The sequence below is a fragment of the Cherax quadricarinatus genome, chromosome 21, assembly GCF_038502225.1.
Source record: "Cherax quadricarinatus isolate ZL_2023a chromosome 21, ASM3850222v1, whole genome shotgun sequence".
Classification (NCBI taxonomy): Eukaryota; Metazoa; Arthropoda; class Malacostraca; order Decapoda; family Parastacidae; genus Cherax; species Cherax quadricarinatus.
In genome coordinates, this window is record NC_091312.1 from 37,825,140 (window position 1) to 37,847,982 (window position 22,843).

General features: G+C 41.8%; 1 protein-coding gene across 3 annotated transcripts in view; it reads left to right on the forward strand.

Moving 5' to 3' along the window:
* The window catches only part of HPS4 (Hermansky-Pudlak syndrome 4 protein), a 263,136-nt gene extending 249,877 nt beyond the window's left edge, over nt 1-13,259 (forward strand). For all 3 annotated transcript variants that reach the window (XM_053777298.2, XM_053777299.2, XM_070087391.1), the window contains exons 11-12: nt 7,117-7,328; nt 11,628-13,259. In XM_053777298.2, coding sequence (XP_053633273.2) covers nt 7,117-7,328; nt 11,628-11,796 — 381 coding nt within the window. In that variant the 3' untranslated portion in view covers nt 11,797-13,259. The remainder of the gene's footprint in view (nt 1-7,116; nt 7,329-11,627) is intronic.
* The last annotated feature ends 9,584 nt before the right edge of the window (nt 13,260-22,843 follow it).

The following is a 22,843-nucleotide window of genomic DNA, read 5'->3' on the forward strand; positions in this document are numbered from 1 at the left end:
CTAAATTTAAAAAGAGAAACTTTTTTCTTTTTGGGCCACCCTGCCTTGGTGGGATACGGCCAGTTTGTTGAAAGAAGAATATTTTTCAGTAAATTTGGCTAATTTAAATTAGTTTTTTCTTTTCCTACATTGGCCATTTTTCCCATCAAAGTAAGGGTGACATAGAAAAGAGCACATTCACCATCATTCACTCCCTGTGTTTTCCACTAAGGTAGTGACAAAGAAAGAAACACATGACCATCACTCATTCCTAGGTGTATTTCCCATTAAGATAGTGGCAGGGAAATGCATGGTGGTGAAGGTGGGTCACCTTGCCTTGGTAATGAAATAGCCAGTATACAATAAAAATAAGATTACACTTCCATGGTCTAAGACCACTGTCTCTCACATGATTGGTTTCCATTTCTAGAAGTAAATGCAACTAGATGCATTTTGGTCACTGCGCGATGAGAGAAAGGCCTCATCATATTCCATAACCCTAGTCCTCTCTGCCTCAATGCATGTGACTGGAAAAATGCAGAATACAGCATAAGTTGACAATGCAGTTCAACATTAGCATTAAAGATTTGAAGGGAATTAGAAGAGGTATTCACAGGTCATCACATAGAAACTAATATCAAAATGTCTTCAATAAGAATGGAAATTGAGGACATACACAGCCCAAAATCTGATTCATTCCTTACAAGGAGACCAAAATCTTAAAATACACAAGCACATTAAGCTTGAAGTCATTCATAAATTGCATTATCGTGCTATCAGCATGGAAATTTTGAAGCTAATCAGATGTGACATTCAGGAATTATTGCATGAAATGCAGTATGTTTTTCAATTCTCCCATTTAAAAAAAAAGGTAAAATCAATCCAAATTTTAATCTAAGCTCCCCTTAAGCGAAGTTCCTTGACGCTGGTGAGGGGCTCTTGATCTAGGGAATTGAATCTGTGCTCCGGTTCCCTGAATTAAGCCTGAATACCTTCCACATCCCCCCTACAGGTGTTGCATAATCCTACAGGTTTAGTGCTCCCCCTTGATTGTAATAATCTAAGCAAGACTGACCAGCTTTTAAGAAAGTATAATAAATAAGCAAGTTTTATGTAAGCTTAGCATACATAACACACAAATGTGTAACAATGGTCTTCAGGACACACAGATATTATAGACAAAAGAACATTAAGTTGATTTCACCTAAGAAAACAAAATAAAATCAAACACTGACTTATTTATGATCAGAAGACATATTTTTCAATAATACCACAGAAACCAATACAATTAATAAAAATAGCACATTACAGCTTATACAATCTAGCATCAAGATGTTTCCTTCGAGTAAAACTCATCACCACTAAAAGTTTAGAGCCGCCCAGAAGAAACGTTTCCAAGATGTTATACAGAGCACAGTAAAATTTGTGCCTACACATCCTAAACCCATGAAACCGTTCATTTATTTCATGCCATGCACCAGCCATTGAAGTTGATGTTCATAATTGTTATACTTTAATCAGAGGAAAGCACTAAACCCATATTATCATTATAATCAAAAAGAAGCACTAAACCACAAGGGCTATACAGCGCTGCAGGGCAGGAAGGACGTGAGGGTATCAGGTAGCAAAAGGAAAAGGGATGATTAGAAGGTTACGGAGAACAGCGGGGTAGAGGGTAGCAAGAGATTGAGGTAGAAAGGGCTGAGGGGTGTGCGAATGGTATCATGAGTTTGTGGAGTAAATCAGTCATTGTCAAGAAGTCGATGAGAGAGTCAGGATTACAGGAGGGTCCATCATCAAGAAGGGAAGGTAAAGAGAGAGTAGTAGAGCGGAGACGACGACGGAGATAAATTCTGCGTGCTCGTTGATAGAGAGGGCAGTCTAACAGAATGTGGCTAATCGATACAGGAACCTGACTTCTCACAAAGGAACAGGGTGCCTCTCCATGAGATACCCACGAGTAAGATGAGCGTGGCCAATGCGAAGACGTGAGAGAGTAGTCTCCCAACCTCGACACTAATGACAAGATGACGGCCAGTAACCTATACTCGGTTTAATAGAATGAAGTTTGTTACCGAGTAGATTAGACCAACGTTGTTGCCAACGGTTGTGAAGATGGGCAGCTATTACAGCAAAATAGTTCATAAATGGAACACCTCTATATGAAACTGGTAGGTCATGTACTGCTGACCGCGCAGCAGTGTCTGCCTGTTCATTGCCCTGTACATCAACATGACCAGGGACCCAACTAAAAACAATATCTTTATGTTTGGTAGAGATACGGTGTAGCCAAAGTTGGATACGGAGAACTAGGGGGTGAGGTGTATCAAATTTTTGTGTAGCCTGTAGAGCACTAAGGGAGTTTGAGACAACCACAAATGATGACACAGGCATAGATGCAACACAGATAAGTGCTGCAAGAATGGCATACAATTCAGCTGTAAAAATGCTAGCCAAGGATAGTAAGTGTCCTCGTACGACACTATTCAGAAACACTGCTGCGAGTCCGACCCCATCCGAAGACTTAGAGCCATCTGTGTACACTGCGATGGCATGAGAATGAGAGCGGAAGTGGTCAAGAAAAAGAGAGCGGGAAGCTACCGTAGGCAGTTGGGCTTTTGTGCAAGGGAGTGAGAAAGAACAGACTCGAACAGCTAGAACTTCCCAGGGGAAAAGTGAGATGCTACATGAACATAGAAAGGTGGTAACTGAAGGGAAGATGAGCGAATGTAGGCGAAGAGAAAAGGGACGGAGCAAATAGGGGCAACGAACAAATAGCGTCTACTAACATCGGTGACTGTTCTATATATGGAAGGATTGTGGAGATCATGAGAGCGAACATTGTAGCTAAGGCAATGGGCATCACGGCAATCGGACAAGGATGGAATATTCGCTTCTGCATAGAGGCTCTCGACAGGAGAAGAGCGAAAAGCACCAAGGCACAAACGTATTATTATTATTATAATCAAGGGGGAAGCGCTAAACCCGGAGGATTATACAGCGCCTGGGGGGGGGGATGTGGAAGGCATTCAGGCTTAATTCAGGGAACTGGAGCACAGATCCAATTCCCTAAATCAAGAGCCCCTCACCAACATCAAGGAGCCTTCCTTGAGGGGGGCACAAACGTAATCCCTGGTGATGGATGGGATTAAGGCTCGAGAGAGTAGTAGGTGATCAGAATAGATCTGATCACCATAATCGAGTTTCAATAAAATGAGGGCTGAATGTAGGTGAAGGAGAGTTCGACAATCAGCTCCCCATGAAAGATGAGCAAGGGTTTTAAGAAGGTTCAGCAGGCTGTGACAGGTTGCCTTCAGAGAGGTAATTTGAGGTTTCCAGGATAACCTACAGTCAAAGAGAAGGCCTAGAAACCTGACTATATCATGTTCAGGGATACGGGAGTCATAGAGGTACAATGGATGATCAGAGATGACACAGCGTCTAGTTTAAGTAATTTGGCGAGTTTTAGTACTGGAAAATTTAAACCCATACGTGGTGGCCTAATTGGAAACAAGGTTGATCCCATGCTGGAGAGAAACTGTAATGAGGCGACAGTCAGCGTCTGCACAAGCAACAGCGAAGTCATCAACAGAGAGGTGACCAAATATTGGATGGAAGAAGAGAGGCCAAATCATTTATAGCAAGAAGAAAAAGTGTTGTGCTCAGAACACATCGCTGGGGGACACCTTCAGCTTGGACAAAGTCCGGGGAGAGCATATTAACCCGAACATGGAAATGTGTGTCAGTTCAGAAGTTCTTAAGGAAGGATGGTAGATTGCCTCGGAGGCCTAAGGAGTGGGCTTGGGCCAAAATATTATACCTCCAAGTTGTGTCATATGCCTTCTCAAGGTCAAAAAATATGGCAATAACTGAGTGGTTATTTGCAAAGGCATTACAAACATATATATCCAAGCATAGTAAGGGGTCTATGGTAGAACGGCCCTTACGAAAGCCATATTGACTAGTGGAGAGACTGTTGTGCATCTCTAAATACCACATTAAACGTCGATTTACCAGACGTTCCATCACCTTGCAAACTGCACTGGTAAGAGCAATGGGATGATAGTGGGAGGCATCATATCCCGTAGTACCCGGTTTGCAGAAAGGGAGAACAATAGCAGATTTCCACAGCTTGGGAAGAACTTGTGACCAAATAAGATTGAAGATGTGTAAGAGGACAGCAAGGGCTGACTGCTGTAAGTGTTGTAACATTTGAATATGAATGTTGTCTGGCCCAGCTGCCGATGATCAGCAAGCTGAGAGTGTCGCCTCCAGTTCCTGAAGTGTAAAAGGCACATTATAAGATTCTTCTTTGAGAGAAGAAAAGTCTAAGGGTGCTAACTCTCTGGCAGACTTTGAGGAAAGAAATGAGGGGCACAAATGTAGCCCCTGAGAAATATGGACCAGATGATTACCAATTTCAGTGGCAACATCAAGAGGGTTTGCTACATCAACACCGGCAACCTGCAGAACAGGAGCCGGGTCAGGAGAGTATTTACCACTCATTTTCTGTACTTTTTTCCAGACTGCACTCATAGAGGAAGCAGAGGTGATGGTGGAAGCAATCTCGCCAGCAAGTGCGTTTAGCATCACGGATGACACGATGAGCAACTGCACGCTTCTGCTTAAAATCAATGTCTCTCAGTGGTTCTGTTGTACTGGTACCCGCCCCATGCAGCGTGTTTCAAACGTACTGCATGAGCACAAGCAGGAGACCACCAAGGCATGCACTTCTGAGAATGCCTGCCCGAGGTTTGGGATATAGAATAAGAAGCTGCGGTTAAAACTGAGGACGAGAAGAGGTGTAAAAGCTCATTAATGGAGGATGAAGAAGGAACCTCACTAAAAACAGTTAGTTGGGAGTAAAAGTCCCAATTTGCTTGATCAAATTGCCAGTGTGGGCTATGAAGAGGTGGTGAATATGAAGGAGAAATAAGATTGATTGGAAAATGATCGCTGTCATATAAATCCAGGAGAACAGACCAGGTGAAGTCTAGTACAGCGGAGGAAGAGCAGACTGAGAGATCGATGCAAGAGAGAGTATGAGTACGAGGATCAAAATGGGTGGAAGTACCTATATTTAAAACATGGAGGGGGTGAGAAGTGAGAAAAACTTCCAACTGAATGCCACGGGAATCACAGTGAGATCCCCCCAGAGGAAATGATGAGCATTAAAATCACCTAGTAACAAAAGTGGTGGCGGTAAGGACGAGACAAGAAAGGCAACATCCGGGATAGATAATGCCCGAGAAGGAGAGAGATGCAAAGAACAGATTGTATACCACTTACGCAAGTGGATACGGGCTGCAGTGTAATGCAGCGAAGTATGAACAAATAGTTAATGGTAGGGAATATCCGTACGTAGAAGAAGGGCACTTTCATTAAAGGTCCCATCAGAAAAAGGATCCAAAGAATACAATAAATTATAGCCTGAGATGGGATAGATAAAAGCGGAGTGTAATTTTGGTTCTTGTAAGCAAACACCAACAGGGGAAAACCAGGAGAGCAACATATGAAGCTCACCTCGATTACCCCCGAGGCGGCGGATATTCCACTGTAAATAAGCCATGATTGGTAATGATAAAGACACCAGAAATCCGCAGGTAAGGGTACCTACGGACTAGTGGGGTTTGAAAAGTCCACATGTGGCGGCAGCGGAAAACGTTCAAGTAGCGAAGGAACGGAGCATTGTAAAGAAAGGAGTTGCACAGATAGAGGAGCGGAAAGAGAAGGAACTGGGCAGATCAGTGTCCATTGATGGTTTAGTCTCTGCAATATATTCTGAGATAGCTTCAAGTATTTCAGAATTCAAAGACGTTGTATGAGAGACAATATTGGAGATGGAAGGAGGAGGGTGAGTAAAGATTGGGACAGTAATGGACTGTACCAAAGTAGGGGGGGATGAAAGAAAGTGTGGGAGGGGACAGAAGAGGCAGAAACCTGGGAGGTGGCAGAAGAGGAAGAAACTTGGGAGGGGACAGGGGAGGAAGGCACAGTACGAGGAGGAGGGTGAACCTCCACACTTGTAACAGAGCCAGTGAGAGGGGAAGAACCAGGTACAGATACTGGAAAGGTAAAATGTGGAGGTGGAAGAAGGGAAGGAGGGGTTAAAGGAGATTTGAGCAATGGGGATTTTTTGGACTTTTGAGAAATAGAGGGGTGATTGGGAGGGGGTGTCGTACGAGGTCTTGTCGATACCGGGGCTTGTGAAGAACACGAAGATGTGAGAGTAGACTGAGGTGTTGAAGTAGGGACTTCTGAGCCCAGGACAGCAAAAGTATTAGAGACAGGAGTGACTATGGGAATGGTAACCACAGAGGAGGTTGCAGAAGATGGGACCCTAGAAGTGGGGGGATGTTTAGAAACACAAGAATAAGAAATACGAGGTAGTCTCCCTTGGAGGCGTAGATGAGAAACTGCCATAGCATAAGGGAGACTTTCTGCCTCTTTGAGGCAACAAATTTCCTGCTCATTTAAGTAGATCTGGCAGTGGTGAGAGTAAGAAGGATGATCCTCATGACAATTAAGGAAAGAGGGAGGTCGGCTACAAGAAATATTAGAATGGTCATCGGTACCACAGACTGGACATTCGGCTATAGATCTGCAATATTTTCCTGGGTGACCAAATCACCAGTAATTTCTATACTGTTGCGGTGTAGGGATCACCTTTTGAACTTGTAACCGATGTCCTGCTACATAAACAGAGGATGGGAGTTCACAGCTGTCGAAAGTTAATCCAGCCACATTGCAAGGGTATCAATTAGGTTCTGTCTGAGGAAGGAGACCAACAGGTCTAATTCCTCAGACCAAGAGCCTCTTCACCACGCCAAGGAGCCCCCCTTGAAGAGGACTAAACCCGTAGGGAGGTCATACAGCAACTGCTGAATTAAAAGCATTCAAATTCGGTCCAAGCAAGAACTTCTCTAGAAAATCAAGGCAAAACAATAAAATGCAAAATACTATACCATTTTGATATTAAAAATGACAAAATACCACCATCATGCTGCATTAAATATACTAACTTACTTCTGAGTAGAATACAAGTGTTGAAATTTTGAAGCCAATTTTGAGTCTCTTGTAAACAGTTCTAGCCATGCTATTATGACATTCTCTTTACATTTTCACATTTTCATGTAGTGGCGGCTGGGACTGTCGGGTCTAGAGGACGTGCAAGCAGCAATAGAGCGAGCGATGGAGGTGTCTGAAGGAGGCGACGGTGGTGACTCCTTCCTACAGTGGTCATACAGCGTCCTCTCTGCAGTCACCCCCTCTGCACTAGATATGAAACTTGTTGCCACGGCTCACCAGGACTTCAAGCACCACCAAGGCCTCATGGAGGTCACCTTACGGTCAGTATATGATTGTTTTGTGTGACTCCATTGATCATTTCCCCGCAGCCTAGTCCCAGCTTTTTTCCTAGATAAACATTACGTTGATTGGCAATTGCTGATATTCACACTTTATGCAAGAGTAATCATGATCAAGAATAGAAATCATAATGTGATTTTAACTATCATGGACAATTAACATACCTACACTCAAAAATGATATTATATAAATTTTCACTGTTCAGGAATGTTTGATGCAGCATTTGGCCATATTATGGGCTGTAGTAAACTAACTTTCGGATTAAAATTAATTTTTAAAAAGGAGGGGGTGGACCAGTTAGTCAGTGAAAGGTCTTGATCAGATGACCAGAAGCTCCGGTAGCGAGTTAACAGCCGTGTCAGGAAACGCTTGTGTTTCTTGTCGAATCTTGCCTAACTCACACTAACTCAAGAGTGAAAAAAGATTTCATCGTGTGTGTATACTTTTAAATTATTCAGAAAAATCCAGTTTCAAAATATGTGAAAAATTTAAATGAAATATTTTGATTCCTGCTCTGATATCCACTTTAGCATAAACTTGTAAATTAAAAAAATTAATTATATTATTGAGAATTACCATCAGATCACATGATTTTATTGCATCAGACTTCTTCAATAAGAATGGTATTATACATTGCTTCCTTCATGATGGTGTCAGGTCTCCTCTGTTGCTCTGACATGTTAAAATTCGGAACAATTTCTGTTTTGATTTGTTTTTGCAGCTGCAGTATGCGAGATTATTTCAATGTTACATTAGACACTAATATGATTCCTGCATTGTGCATGCAAACATGATAGTTCATTAAAGTGTATTTCAATGATGTTTTGTTCAATAATCCCAATCTTTAAATCTCTGCCTGTCTGACCTATATATTGCAATTCATAATCTTTGCAAGATGTTTTGTTGACATTTATATTTTGAATTTCTTCTTTCTGATTAACATTAATAACTTTGTCTATATTACTGGGATATACACGATTATGGGAAAACAAATGTTCCAAGTTTTCGATTGAGTGGAATAGGTATACCTAGTTGGGTTATTGAGGCTAGGACTTTGGGTAGTTTCAAATTTAGGTTGGATAAGTACATGAGTGGGAGGGGTTGGATTTGAGTGGGACTTGCACATCGGAGCTTGTTTCTTGGGTGGCTTTGAAAGTTGGGTTGGTCAAATGTTTGTTAGTGGGATGAATTATAAAGGACCTGCCTAGTATGGGCCAACAGGCCTGCTGCAGTGTTCCTCCTTTCTTATGTTCTTATGTTCTTAAAAAACTTTTCCTTAAATATTTTTTGCCTTTGGAGAAACTAATATTACCTTTGCTTCTGGCTGGTTGTAGGAATTAATTTGGTAACAAACGTTATGAAGATGTGTAGCAACATTAAATTACTCTTAATTTCTCTTGAAAGAAGCTTATTCAACATAACATTCCTAAGGCTTAGTACTTCAAGATTACAGTGGACCCCCGGTTAACGATATTTTTTCACTCCATAAGTATGTTCAGGTGCCAGTACTGACCGAATTTATTCCCATAAGGAATATTGTGAAGTAGATTAGTCCATTTCAGACCCCCAAACATACACGTACAAACGCACTTACATAAATATACTTACATAATTGGTCGCATTTGGAGGTAATCGTTATGCGGGGGTCCACTGTATTATTATTATTCTTATATTTATGGAGAAATGCTAAACCCTCATGATCATACAGCCCCTGGGGAGGTAATTAAGATTTTTATCCAGGTCATGGGAGGGTTGTTCCAATATCTTAGATTAAGATCCCTTTACCAACATCTAGGCTGGTTGAAATGAATGATCTATCAGCATGTCCATGGCAAGAATCACGACGATGACTGGTGGCAGAGCTGAAATAATGCATGAATGGAGACTTCTAAGTAAATATGCACAGGTTTACCATGCAAAGCTGACAGGTTCACCTAATGAAATTATTTATTTATTTATTTATTTAGTAATTTTAGCATACATACAGAGGTACAAAAAAATACAGGTAAGAGCAGCATGCCAAAGCCACTTATATGCATAGCATTACGGGCTGGCTTAAAATTAACTTAAGATTAACTAAGCAATGATGAAATCAGTGATAAAACATTATTTTAAACAGATAACTATAAAGCACAAATGAGTATTACAAAGACAGGTCATATGGTTGCATGCATTGCTGTACATTCAGTCGAATGGAGTATTCTGTTAGGTAGTGTATTTAAAAAAATAATAAAGTTAGATTGGGTCCTAGGTTTAACATTTGTGTGATATAATTGTGAGTAACATTTAGGATATACAATTTATAAGGTTCAGTTATTCAGTATTTATTTGGTTTTGAGTGAGTAAGTGATCTTTGAGAAGAGACTTGAATTTATAAACAGGTAGTGTTTCTTTTATATTTACAGGTAATGAATTCCAGATTTTAGGGCCTTTTATGTGCATTGAGTTTTTGCATAGCGTGAGATGGACACGAGGAACATCAAAGAGTGATCTGTGCCTTGTGTTATGGTCATGTGTTCTGTTGAGGTTGGCAAGGAGATGTTTGAGGGGAGGGTTAATATCAGAGTTAAGTGTTCTATGTATGTAATAGGTGCAGTAATAAGTATGGATGTTTTGTATGGTGAGTAGATTGAGTGTTTTGAATATTGGTGGAGTGTGCTATTTTGATTAAGGGTTTATATTACAATAATTATTATGATTGTAGGTAGTAGGATGGTAGACAGCAACCACCCAGGGAGGTACTACCGTCCTGCCAAGTGAGTGTAAAACGAAAGCCTGTAATTGTTTTACATGATGGTAGGATTGCTGGTGTCCTTTTTTCTGTCTCATGAACATGCAAGATTTCAGGTACGTCTTGCTACTTCTACTTACACTTAGGTCACACTGCACATACATGTACAAGCGTATATATACATACCCCTCTGGGTTTTCTTCTATTTTCTTTCTAGTTCTTGTTCTTGTTTATTTCCTCTTATCTCCATGGGGAAGTGGAACAGAATTCTTCCTCCGTAAGCCATGCGCGTCGTAAGAGGCGACTAAAATGCCGGGAGCAAGGGGCTAGTAACCCCTTCTCCTGTATATATTACTAAATGTAAAAGGAGAAACTTTCGTTTTTCCTTTTGGGCCACCCTGCCTCGGTGGGATACAGCCGGTGTGTTGAAAGAAAGAAATATATACTCTTTTGTGGTAAATAATTATATTTTTATTCCTGCTACTGTTGAAGCTGGATTTGGCATTGTCTGTATATAAAAATGACAATAATAACAAATATAATATCAATACAGCCTCTCCTCACTTAGTGACGTACTCGTTTACCGACGACTCGGACTTACAATGGGGTCTCTGACCAGTATGCATGCCTAAATAATGTACAGTAGGGCCCCACTCACATGGCAGGTTAGGTTCCTGGCTACTGCTGTAAAGCAGAAGTCGCCGTAAAGTGGAACACTTTTTTCTACTCATAAATGCATACAAATGCCAGATAACAGGTTTAAACTAACATATATTAAGTTAGCAATAGAACTAGGCATTAAAACACAATAAAAAGTAAAATGCATACTCAGGACACTTGTTACTTGCCTTAAAATATTAATATGAATATATGAAAGGTGAGTGGCAGTGAAGTTTTTTTCCATGTCAGCAATAAGTCACTTTGACTTTTTTGGGTTATCCTAGGTTCTCTGCACATATGCTGCTATATGTAACTGTATTTAATGGCTATCTCAGCCAATGACATACCTTGTTAGCAAGTTTATTCAGGTATACACAAATAGTTACATAGATTATCATACATAGCAGCATATGGATAACCCAAAAAGGTTAGTTCACTAAGTTTAATCATTTCTAACTTGGCACTTAAAGAGGCTTGCAACTCTTCTTATCACAACTACTCTTAGACGCCATCATCAACGAGAGCCAACTAGTTGACGAAATAGTAAACGAGAGAGAATTAGATACACGAACTTCAGACAATGTAAAAACACAAACTGAACGGGTGGTGGGCAATAACTCTCCCACCAACCATTCGCTCTAGGGCACTGGCGGTCACTCGCCCGCACCCTTGAGCGATAAAGTGCATATACAGCAAAGGTGGCATTTAAAAATATCAAAGATGATAGACACAAACCCACTACCATTATAGTATGCTCTTCACTTAGCGATGAATTCATTTACAGACATGATCTTAAGAACAGAATTCTGTCGTTAAGTGAGGAGAGTCTGTAATGATAATTAAAATTATGATGTAACTGCCAATAAAAATGGCAATAATAATATTGCAGGAGTGGAGAGGCAGTATTGTGGGGTCATCGACACAGCAACACGCAGACTTTCTACCAGGTGAATGCTGCTCCCCGCCCAGGACTACCCATACCCTCAGATATCATGGCCAAGGTGCCCCACCGTGCCCGCCGCCGCCTTGACCGAGACCACAACATTACTCTTCTGTAGGCATACTGCAATGCCTGCCCGGAAGGAGCCTTTTTACAGCCATTCACAGCAAGACTCATTCCTCTGCTGTCGAGTAACCCCATTTTGCACTTCCTGAATGCCAAAGACATTCTTTTCCACATTCCAATAGTGACCAACGTTAGCTTTTCGTATGTGATACAAGTCGGAAATTGCTAGCCTTTGATATATTTCAATACAATTTCTAATGAGCTTGTATATCATTGAGTCATCTCTTCCGTAGCTCGTTCTTGCTTCTCTTCAAGACTGCAGCAGGAAGTGGGTGCCTGTCTTCAGCAGCTGACAAAAATTGGTAATGCCACAGGTGTTGGGATGCAAGCCATGAGCTTTTCTTGCCTTGGGCAGAATAAAAATATAAAGAGTTCAACCCGTCCTTCATGACAGTCAACGACCAATCCAAATGTTAACACCACCTAAGTCGCAAAAAGACACTCTGGAAAGTGTCAACAACATGACTGAATCTTTCCCTTGACCACCACCACCATCAACACTGCCTAATGTTTGACTTCCCAGATGGACAACAGCAACAACACCAGCTGCAGCTACATAAATCTCATAGTCCAGAAAGTACACTTGCTGGAAACTCATGGCAACAGAGCTCACTAATATTTGTAAACCTTGCTTTCAGCATGTATTTGGCTATGTTGCTACTGCTGTTGACACCTGGTCCAGGCAGAGCTGGGTTTGATCTGTCACCTGGACACTGGGTATACGATGATGATTTGTCTGAAGTACTAACTAGAGTCGAGTTTCATTATTAGTGATTCTAGTACGTATTTAGGTCCAGGATGTGTTATTTCTGCTAGGCTTTCATGTGTTTCTATATTTCAAGCAGTTTAATTGTACAGTTGTTTATTAGAATATTATTACATATTTATTATTCAGTATTGTACAGCAGTATTTGGATATGTGTTGCTTTATTGATATTTATGGTGTTTTCTGTTTAATATTACTGAAGTAAATGTAGATTACATTTTACTTAAAATACTCTAATATATATAAATAGATCTATATTCTAAATGGTGGATTGGCGGGGAAAAAGATGTGCAAACTGTCAAAAGCATTTGATAAAATCTTGTGTAGGGAGTACTTTGAATTAAAGATTGAACGATGGATATTTACACCGAGTACTCTGGTCAACAAAAAAGCTAACCCAAAACATTTTTGTTCCTTTTGTGATCAGTTTTTTGCATTCTGATTTCCCCCTTTGCAAAGGTTAAAAGTTCATATGTATGAATAATTTACGTAAAATCATGTTTTGTATACAGGCTGATGTGTCCTGAAGTTACCCTAGACAAATTGTTTTGATTACATTAGATGAATTCAGTGGATTGGTGGACAAGGTTGAGGATGCAAGAGGTGCTCAGAAATGCAGTCAATTCTTTGTTTGCTTCACGGAGCTTTCCATTACATTTAGACTCCATTTTCAAATGTATTTCTTTATATATATATATATATATATATATATATATATAATATATATATATATATATATATATATATATATATACTGTATATATATATATATATATATATATATATAATATATATATATATATATATATATATATATATATATATATATATATATATATATATATATATATATTCATAATTTTTCTGCCATTTATTGAAAATTAATAATTGTAAATCACTTGTGAAATCATTTTATCATCTTTCAGAGAAGGTACTATGAAACATATTGCTTATGAGCTGTTGAATGTCATTCATATATTATGCTGAATGCATTCAGGCCATCATGGTCATAGTCTGCAACACAGTAAACATGTTGCAGAATACAACAAAGCAGAATGCAGAAACAAGAGGCAACATTTCTGCTGACAGTGGATACAATCCAAGTCTCATTCCCTTACCAGTGAGCCTGGCCTCAGTCCTCCACCAAACCGCAGAATTTTGGGTAGATCCACAAAGCCCCAGGTGTTAGGAAGGTCCTGTGTGGGGTGCTCATACCTGGCTTATAAATTAAGAAAGAAATGCTTGTATTGACATTTTTTTTATCATGAGAGCATTGCTTGGTGTTGTGCCTCGATGATGTGGCTATGCTCGAGTCATTACCGTTGAGTCAGCCTCTGTGAGTCTTCAACAGGACCTCAAAAGTGAATCCCTCCATGTACACATTTGAGTCTTGCATGTATGATCCATGTGATCTTGTCATTACGAGTTTCATACACAATTTGTGTGATTTAGCCTCACGAGTGTCAGACGTGTGATCCATGGGCACTTGCTCGTGGATCTCGTATACACAATCCACTTATTCTTGTCCTAAAAACAAAAAAATTGTTATCTAAATGTAATAATAGCTGGCCAAGTTCTAGAAACTTGACAGCAAGTGCCATAAGACACTAAGTTTGTAGATCTGCCAAAAGATTGAAGTTTGTGTCATTTGTATCATACATGAGTGTCATACGAGTCGGCATAGTCTAGAGCTTATTGGCAGCCGGCCCACTTAAACGTCACTGGCTCATGCTCTCTTTCTCTCCCTGTCATACAGTGAGGCTTGTTTACAGCCTATCCGAGTGTTGGAAGTGATGAATGTATGAAGGTGCTACTAAGCCGGCCTGTAATGTTAGCGCACTTGTGTGAGCCAGGTGTCGTGAGGTGGGGCAGGCTAGCCTCGTCCGAACCCAAAGTCCATCCATGTGCCAACTGTTGCTCCCTTCCCTTCCAGCCTTCCCTTTCCATTCACCCTTTATTTTCATTCTTTCATCACCAGTTGCAGTTCTTCCTGTTCTTATATCAGTTATGTTGTGTATGCATTTTACTTAATGCAACAAATGGGAGATCTGGAAACTCTTTACAAAGAAGCTGCAAGAACTTCATTTTCCCATATCTTCTTTAAACTTGAGATCTCCATCTTTAATGCCTTAGGTCCCTTGTATCTGTCAGTGTGTTCCTATGTAATGACATTCTGGAATGCTGCCTCTTTTTCCTTTACATTTGATTTCTGTACTTAGATTCCTGTCCCGTAGTGTGTTAAGTCCTTGTTCTCATGATTGTTGTTAGTAACCCGTGCTCTGAATCCTCTTTAGTACAGCTCTTAGAAACTTGCTCTACTGCCTCAGGGGCTGCTGTCCTTAGGTCCCTTATAAAAATCAACAGCACCCTCTGACTCCTGCCCTGCCCTCCCCTCTGGAGTTCTTACTATAGGTACCTGCCTCTAGAGTGTTGTTCTTTGTTGTTTCCTGCCCTGGAGAGTGTTTTCCATAGGTACTTGCTTCTGGAGTGGTATGCTTAAAACACTGCTTTTTTGCAGTTCCGCTCACTGTGACTGGATCCTTTCTTTTAGATCCCTGGTAGTGGATCCTGTGTCATCAGATCCTATGGTTAGAACCAACTGTCATACACATTTGTTCCAGATACCTAACTACCTTAAATTCATTTTTTGTACAATCAAGACACTTCACCTTTTAGTAAGAAGTAATTTAGATTTCAATAAAAATTACACTAATAACAAGGATGTTTGACATTTAAAATACTCATTCAGATACTGTGTTTGTCTTCGTTATAGGTACAGTAATATTATACGAGTTTTTGTTGGAGGTACATTTCATATAATTTGTGTGGTTTTTCCTTGATTGCCCTTCATGCTGAGGTCCCAGCTAGTGGTCCAGGGCTACTGAGCTCTAGCCAGTGGTTTGGGGCTGCTAAAGGCCTACCCAGTGGTCATTGGCTGCTGAGGTCCGAGCCAATAGTCAGGGTTACTGAGGTCCCAACCTCTGGTCCAGGGGCTCTGAGGTCTCAACCATAGCTGCTATAACCCCAACCAGTGGTCCAGGGCTGCTGTAACCCCCAACCAGTGGTCCAGGGCTGCTGTAACCCCAACCAGTGGTCCAGGGTTGCTGTAACCCCAACCAGTGGTCCAGGGCTACTGTAACCCCAACCAGTGGTCCAGGGCTGCTGTAACCCCAACCAGTGGTCCAGGGCTGCTATAACCCCAACCAGTGGTCCAGGGCTGCTATAACCCCAACCAGTGGTCCAGGGCTGCTGTAACCCAAACCAGTGGTCCAGGGCTGCTGTAACCCTAACAAGTGGTCCAGGGCCACTGAAGGATCCCTTACTCTATACTCCATTACTCGGCTATGACATTTTTCTCTCCAGTGGACTCTGTGCAGCCAAATTCTGTCACCAGTGGTCCACTGGTGGCTTTCCGTGTCATGTACAATGTCTTTATAATGTCCATTATACAATGAATAAAAATCTTTTGATTTAAGCAGCAGTTTAATTTTTTGCAAATTATGAACATTTACAGACATCTTAATTGGCATCTCAAAGAACAGAAATGGGGAGGAAATAGTTCAAGCAAAACCAAGAAAATTTTAGAAAAAACATTTTAATTATTTACAATGAGCACAGACCTTTTCAAGAAGGGTGTGTTTATGCTGGTGAATGACTAATGACCAGGGAATTTGAGATGAACTGCTTCCATGAATCACTCTTAATTGCCTTCCATTCTTTAAAAGGGTTAATACAACAATGGCTTAACTTCAAAAATATAACTACATTTCATAATGTAGATTTTTGGGACATTTTGTATCAGTAGGAAACACTAGACTGTGAACTTGGCAGTTGAAAAGGGGAATGTACAATAGTGGCTTTTAAGAGTGGCAATGGAAGGCGAGATTTCAATACTAATTCAGAAACTTTTTCGAGCAAAGTAAATCCATAATGAAATATGTAGAAGTAGAAATCATAATAGAAGAGGTTTGAGTTAGAGAAAATTGTGCACATTTATATGTATAAAATACAATGTATTATAAGAACTAAGATCTAAACCCACAAAGGTCGTACATCACTGAGAACACAACACAGGATACAGAGGAATATGATACATTGAGGTACATGCTAGAAAAAAACGTGTTTTACATCACCCAATATTCACTATATTGAAAATATGCATACAGTAAAGGGCTTTAATTACATGGCTTTATTAAACCTTAGGGAAACTGAGGTAGGAAGAGAGAACAGCAGGCTAATTAAATTAATCTGATGGAATTGTCTGAATGCTGCTGCACAAAAGAGGAAACTCAGGTGAGAAGCAATAAATATACTATTTATTTGGGATCTATCCCAGATGTAACTGACATCTATCTTGGATCTTTCATAGATTTATCCTCAATCTGTGCTGGAGCTATCCAGGATCTATATGGGAATTATCCAGGATTTATACTGGAGCTGTCCAGAATCGGTTGCTGCAGCTATCCAAGATCTGTTACTAGAGCTATCCAGGATCTATTGTTAAAGCTAGCCAGGATCTATTGCTAGAGCTAGCCAGGATCTATTGCTAGAGCTAGCCAGGATCTATTGCTAGAGCTATCCAGGATCTATTGCTAGAGCTATCCAGGATCTATTGCTAGAGCTATCCAGGATCTTTTGCTAGAGCTATCCAGGATCTTTTGCTAGAGCTATCCAGGATCTTTTGCTAGAGCTATCCAGGATCTTTTGCTAGAGCTATCCAGGATCTATTATTAGAGCCATCCAGGATCTATTATTAGAGCCATCCAGGATCTATTGCTAGAGCTATCCAAGATCTATTGCTAGAGCTATCCAGGATCAATTGCTAGAGCTATCCAAGATCTGTTGCTAGAGCTATCCAAGATCTGTTGCTAGAGCTATTCAGGATCTATTGCTGGAGCCATCCAGGATCTATTGCTGGAGCCTTCCAGGATTTTTTGCTGGAGCTAACCAGGATTTTTTGCTGGAGCTTTCCAGGATTTATTGCTAGAGCTTTCCAGGATCTATTGCTAGAGCTATCCAGGATCTTTTGCTAGAGCTATCCAGGATCTTTTGCTAGAGCTATCCAGGATCTATTATTAGAGCCATCCAGGATCTATTATTAGAGCCATCCAGGATCTATTGCTAGAGCTATCCAAGATCTATTGCTAGAGCTATCCAGGATCAATTGCTAGAGCTATCCAAGATCTGTTGCTAGAGCTATCCAAGATCTGTTGCTAGAGCTATTCAGGATCTATTGCTGGAGCCATCCAGGATCTATTGCTGGAGCCTTCCAGGATTTTTTGCTGGAGCTAACCAGGATTTTTTGCTGGAGCTTTCCAGGATTTATTGCTAGAGCTTTCCAGGATCTATTGCTGGAGCTTTCCAGGATCTATTGCTGGAGCTTTCCAGGATCTGTTGCTGGAGCTATCCAGGTCTATTGCTAGAGCTATCCAGGATCAATTGCTGAAGCTATGCAGGAACTATTGCTAGAGCTATCCAGGATCTATTGCTAGATTGCCATCCACTTAGATACCTCATCAGTTACACAACCCAGAGCAACATGGGTTTAGAGCAAGGTCTCTCCTGCCTGTCCCAGCTACTGGACCACTATGACAAGGTCCTGGATGCTACAGAGGATAAACAAAGTACAAATGTAGTATACACAGACTTTGCAAAAGCTTTCGACAAGTGCGACAATGGTGTAATAGTGCACAAAAAGAGTGATAAAGGAAAAACAGGAAAAATTGGTAGGTGGATCCCTAACTTTCTGACAAATAGAACACAAAGAATAATAGCAAACAGAGTAAAGTCTGAAGCAGCTACGGTGAAAAGCTCTGTTCCACAAGGCACAGTACTCGCTCCCATTCTATTCCTCATCCTCATATCTGACATACAGATGTAAGCCATAGCTCTGTCTTCCTCTGCGGATGACACCTGGATTGTCATGAGTGACCTTCATTGAAGACACCGCAAGACTCCAAGCGGACATAACCAAATCTGCAAATGGGTCAATCAAAACAATATGAAGTTCAATGAAGAGAAATTTCAACTACTCAGATATGGAAAACTTGAGGAAATTAAAACTGTATCGAGGTATACGACAAATTCTAACCATACAATAGAGCAAAAAAGTAATGTGAAGGACCTGGGAGTGATAATGACAGAGGATCTAGCCTTCAAAGACCACAGCAATGTATCTAATACATCTGCTAGGTAAATGGAAGGATGGATAATGAGAACCTTCAAAACTAGGGATGCCAAGCCCATGATTATTCTCTTCAAACTGCTTGCTCTCTCTAGCCTGGAATACTGCTGTACACTAACTGCCCCCTTCAAGGCAGGCGAAATTGCTGACCTGGAGAATGTACAAAGAACTTTCATGGCACACAAGTAAGATAAGGCACCTAAATTACTGGGAACTGTTGAAGGCTCTTGATTTGTATTCCCTGGAATGCAGGTGAGAGATACATGATACATACACACAATACTTGGATAATCCTAGAGGGATTAGTACCAAACTTTCACAAGAAAATCACTCCCTACGAGAGCAAACAACTGGGCAGGAAATGCAACATTCCCCAATGAAAAGCAGGGGCACACTATAAGTGTCTGGGGCCCAAGCATACATAAGGGAATTAACAATAGACCCCTAGATGTCTTCAAGAAGGCAATGGACAGGCACCTAAAGTCAGTACCTGACCAGCCAGGCTGTGGTTTGTACATCAGTTTGCATGCGGCCAGCAGTAACGGCCTGGTTGATCAGACCCTGATCCACCATGAGGCCTGGTCTCAGACTGAGCCACGGGGGGCATTGACCACCAAAACCCTCTCCAGGTAAACTCCAGAGCTATCCATGATCTATTGCATCAATTGCATCTATTGTATCAATTGCATCTGCTAGAAAAATGACAGGATGGATAATGAGAACCTTCAAAACTAGGGATGCCAAGCCCATGATGACACTCTTCAGGTCACTTGTTCTATCTAGGCTGGAATATTGCTGCACACTAACAGCACCTTTCATGGCAGGTGAAATTGTTGACCTAGAAAATGTACAGAGAACCTTCACGGCGCGCATAATGGATATAAAACACCTCAATTACTGGGAGCGCTTGAGGTTCCTGAACCTGTATTCCCTGGAATGCAGGCGGGAGAGATACATGATTATATACACCTGGAAAATCCTAGACTCGGGACTAGTAACGAACTTTCAAACGAAAATCACTCACTACAAAAGCAAAGGACTCGGCAGACGATGCAACATCCCCCCAATGAAAAGCAGGGGCGCCTCTAGCACATTAAGAGACAACACAATAAGTGTCAGGGCCCCAAGACTGTTCAACTGCCTCCCAGCATACATAAGGAGGATTACCAATAGACCCCTGGCTATCTTCAAGCTGGCACTGGACAAGCACCTAAAGTCGGTACCTGGCCAGCCGGGCTGTGGCTCGTACATTGGATTGCATGCAGCCAGCAATAACAGCCTGGTTGATCAGGCTCTGATCCACCATGAGGCCTGGTCACAGACCGGGCCGCAGGGACGTTGAACCCCGGAACTCTCTCCAGGTAAACTTCAGATCTATCCAGGATCTATTGCAAGAGCTAGCCAGGATCTATGCTGGAACTATCCAGCATCTATGCTGGAACTATCCAGGATGTACACATCCTGGATTTACACTGAATTCAGAATTTAATAAAGCAGGAACATCCAAGATAAACCGCCGAAGTAATGGCAGTAGCAGCGACAAAAGAAAAAGGAGAAGCGATGGTGATTGTGGTCACAATGTGACTACAACTTGACACAGCGTGTCCATCTATCCTACAGTATAATAATGATAATTATAATATCTTCATTTCTACAAGTATATGTACAAGGTATATAGATCTAACTGACATCAATGACATACTTTATAGAGAGCCACTTGTTATATAGAGCATTTCGGACAAATTAGGTCAGTTTTGTCCCAGAATGCGACCCACACCAGTCAACTAACACCCAGGTACCCATTTTACTGATGGGTGAATATAGACAACCGGCGTAAAGAAACACGCCTGTTTCTACCCTCGCTGGGAATCGAACCTGAACACCTCGCCATGTGAACCGAGAGCTCTAGCTACCAGGCCATGGGTTACCTCATTAATAGGAACTAGGAGAACCACTGATGTACACAACTGTGGGTACCAGTGGTGAACCACTGATGCACACGACTGTGGGTACCAGTGGTGAACCACTGATGCACACGACTGTGGGTACCAGTGGTGAACCACTGATGCACACGACTGTGGGTACCAGTGGTGAACCACTGATGCACACGACTGTGGGTACCAGTGGTGAACCACTGATGCACACGACTGTGGGTACCAGTGGTGAACCACTGATGCACACGACTGTGGGTACCAGTGGTGAACCACTGATGCACACGACTGTGGGTACCAGTGGTGAACCACTGATGCACACGACTGTGGGTACCAGTGGTGAACCACTGATGCACACGACTGTGGGTACCAGTGGTGAACCACTGATGCACACGACTGTGGGTACCAGTGGTGAACCACTGATGCACACGACTGTGGGTACCAGTGATGAACCACTGATGCACACGACTGTGGGTACCAGTGGTGAACCACTGATGCACACAACTGTGGGTACCAGTGATGAACCACTGATGCACACGACTGTGGGTACCAGTGGTGAACCACTGATGCACACGACTGTGGGTACCAGTGATGAACCACTGATGCACACAACTGTGGGTACCAGTGGTGAACCACTGATGCACACGACTGTGGGTACCAGTGGTGAACCACTGATGCACACGACTGTGGGTACCAGTGGTGAACCACTGATGCACACAACTGTGGGTACCAGTGGTGAACCACTGATGCACACAACTGTGGGTACCAGTGGTGAACCACTGATGCACACAACTGTGGGTACCAGTGGTGAACCACTGATGCACACAACTGTGGGTTCCAGTTGAGAACCACTGATGCACACGACTGTGGGTACCAGTGGTGAACCACTGATGCACACGACTGTGGGTACCAGTGATGAACCACTGATGTACACAACTGTGGGTACCAGTCGAGAACCACTGATGCACACAACTGTGGGTACCAGTGGTGAACCACTGATATACACAACTGTGGGTACCAGTTGAGAACCACTGATGCACACAACTGTGGGTACCAGTTGAGAACCACTGATATACACAACTGTGGGTACCAGTTGAGAACCACTGATATACACAACTGTGGGTACCAGTTGAGAACCACTGATGCACACAACTGTGGGTACCAGTGGTGAACCACTGATGCACACAACTGTGGGTACCAGTGGTGAACCACTGATGTACACAACTGTGGGTACCAGTGGTGAACCACTGATGCACACAACTGTGGGTACCAGTGGTGAACCACTGATGCACACAACTGTGGGTACCAGTTGAGAACCACTGATGCACACAACTGTGGGTACCAGTTGAGAACCACTGATATACACAACTGTGGGTACCAGTTGAGAACCACTGATGCACACAACTGTGGGTACCAGTGGTGAACCACTGATATACACAACTGTGGGTACCAGTTGAGAACCACTGATATACACAACTGTGGGTACCAGTTGAGAACCACTGATGTACACAACTGTGGGTACCAGTGGTGAACCACCAGTAGCTGCTGCAGGAACAGTACTAAACAGCAGAGGTATTTAATAGCTTACGCCTTCTATCCTTTTCTCTCTCCTGTAAATTCCTTGGCGTTTCACTATGGTGTGGTACCAGTTTCGTGGTATTTGATGCCGGCAGTATCCGGAGAAAATGGAGGGTGGGGAGAGAGCCTTCTGCTGTATTATCTTAAACATCTATATAATACATAACAGTTTTCACTCTAGATATACATGGTCCTAAGTCAACACAAAGTCTCGGTAAAGACTTCACCGTCATCTTTCCAATTCATAATTTTATTGACAAAATTAACTATGTGCTATTAAAGTTAATATATGTTGCCAGGTGTGACACGTAAAAAATATATACCAAGTGTCTGTAATATATTTGACAAAAACAGTTTCGCCTATATAAAAAAATGGTTGTAAAAGAACAAATAAAATATTTGGTAACTTGACAATGGTTCAGGATGGACCAAAACGTCGTGTGGTTCCTCTCGTAAGTAAAGAGTTTTTTTGGTGAGCTCAGCAACAGACGTTTGGTGTCAGGACAGGAAAAGAGCTTTACTGCTAGGATATGTAAGGGATGCTGGAAACTACGACAGGATGCTGGGGGTCAAGACAAAG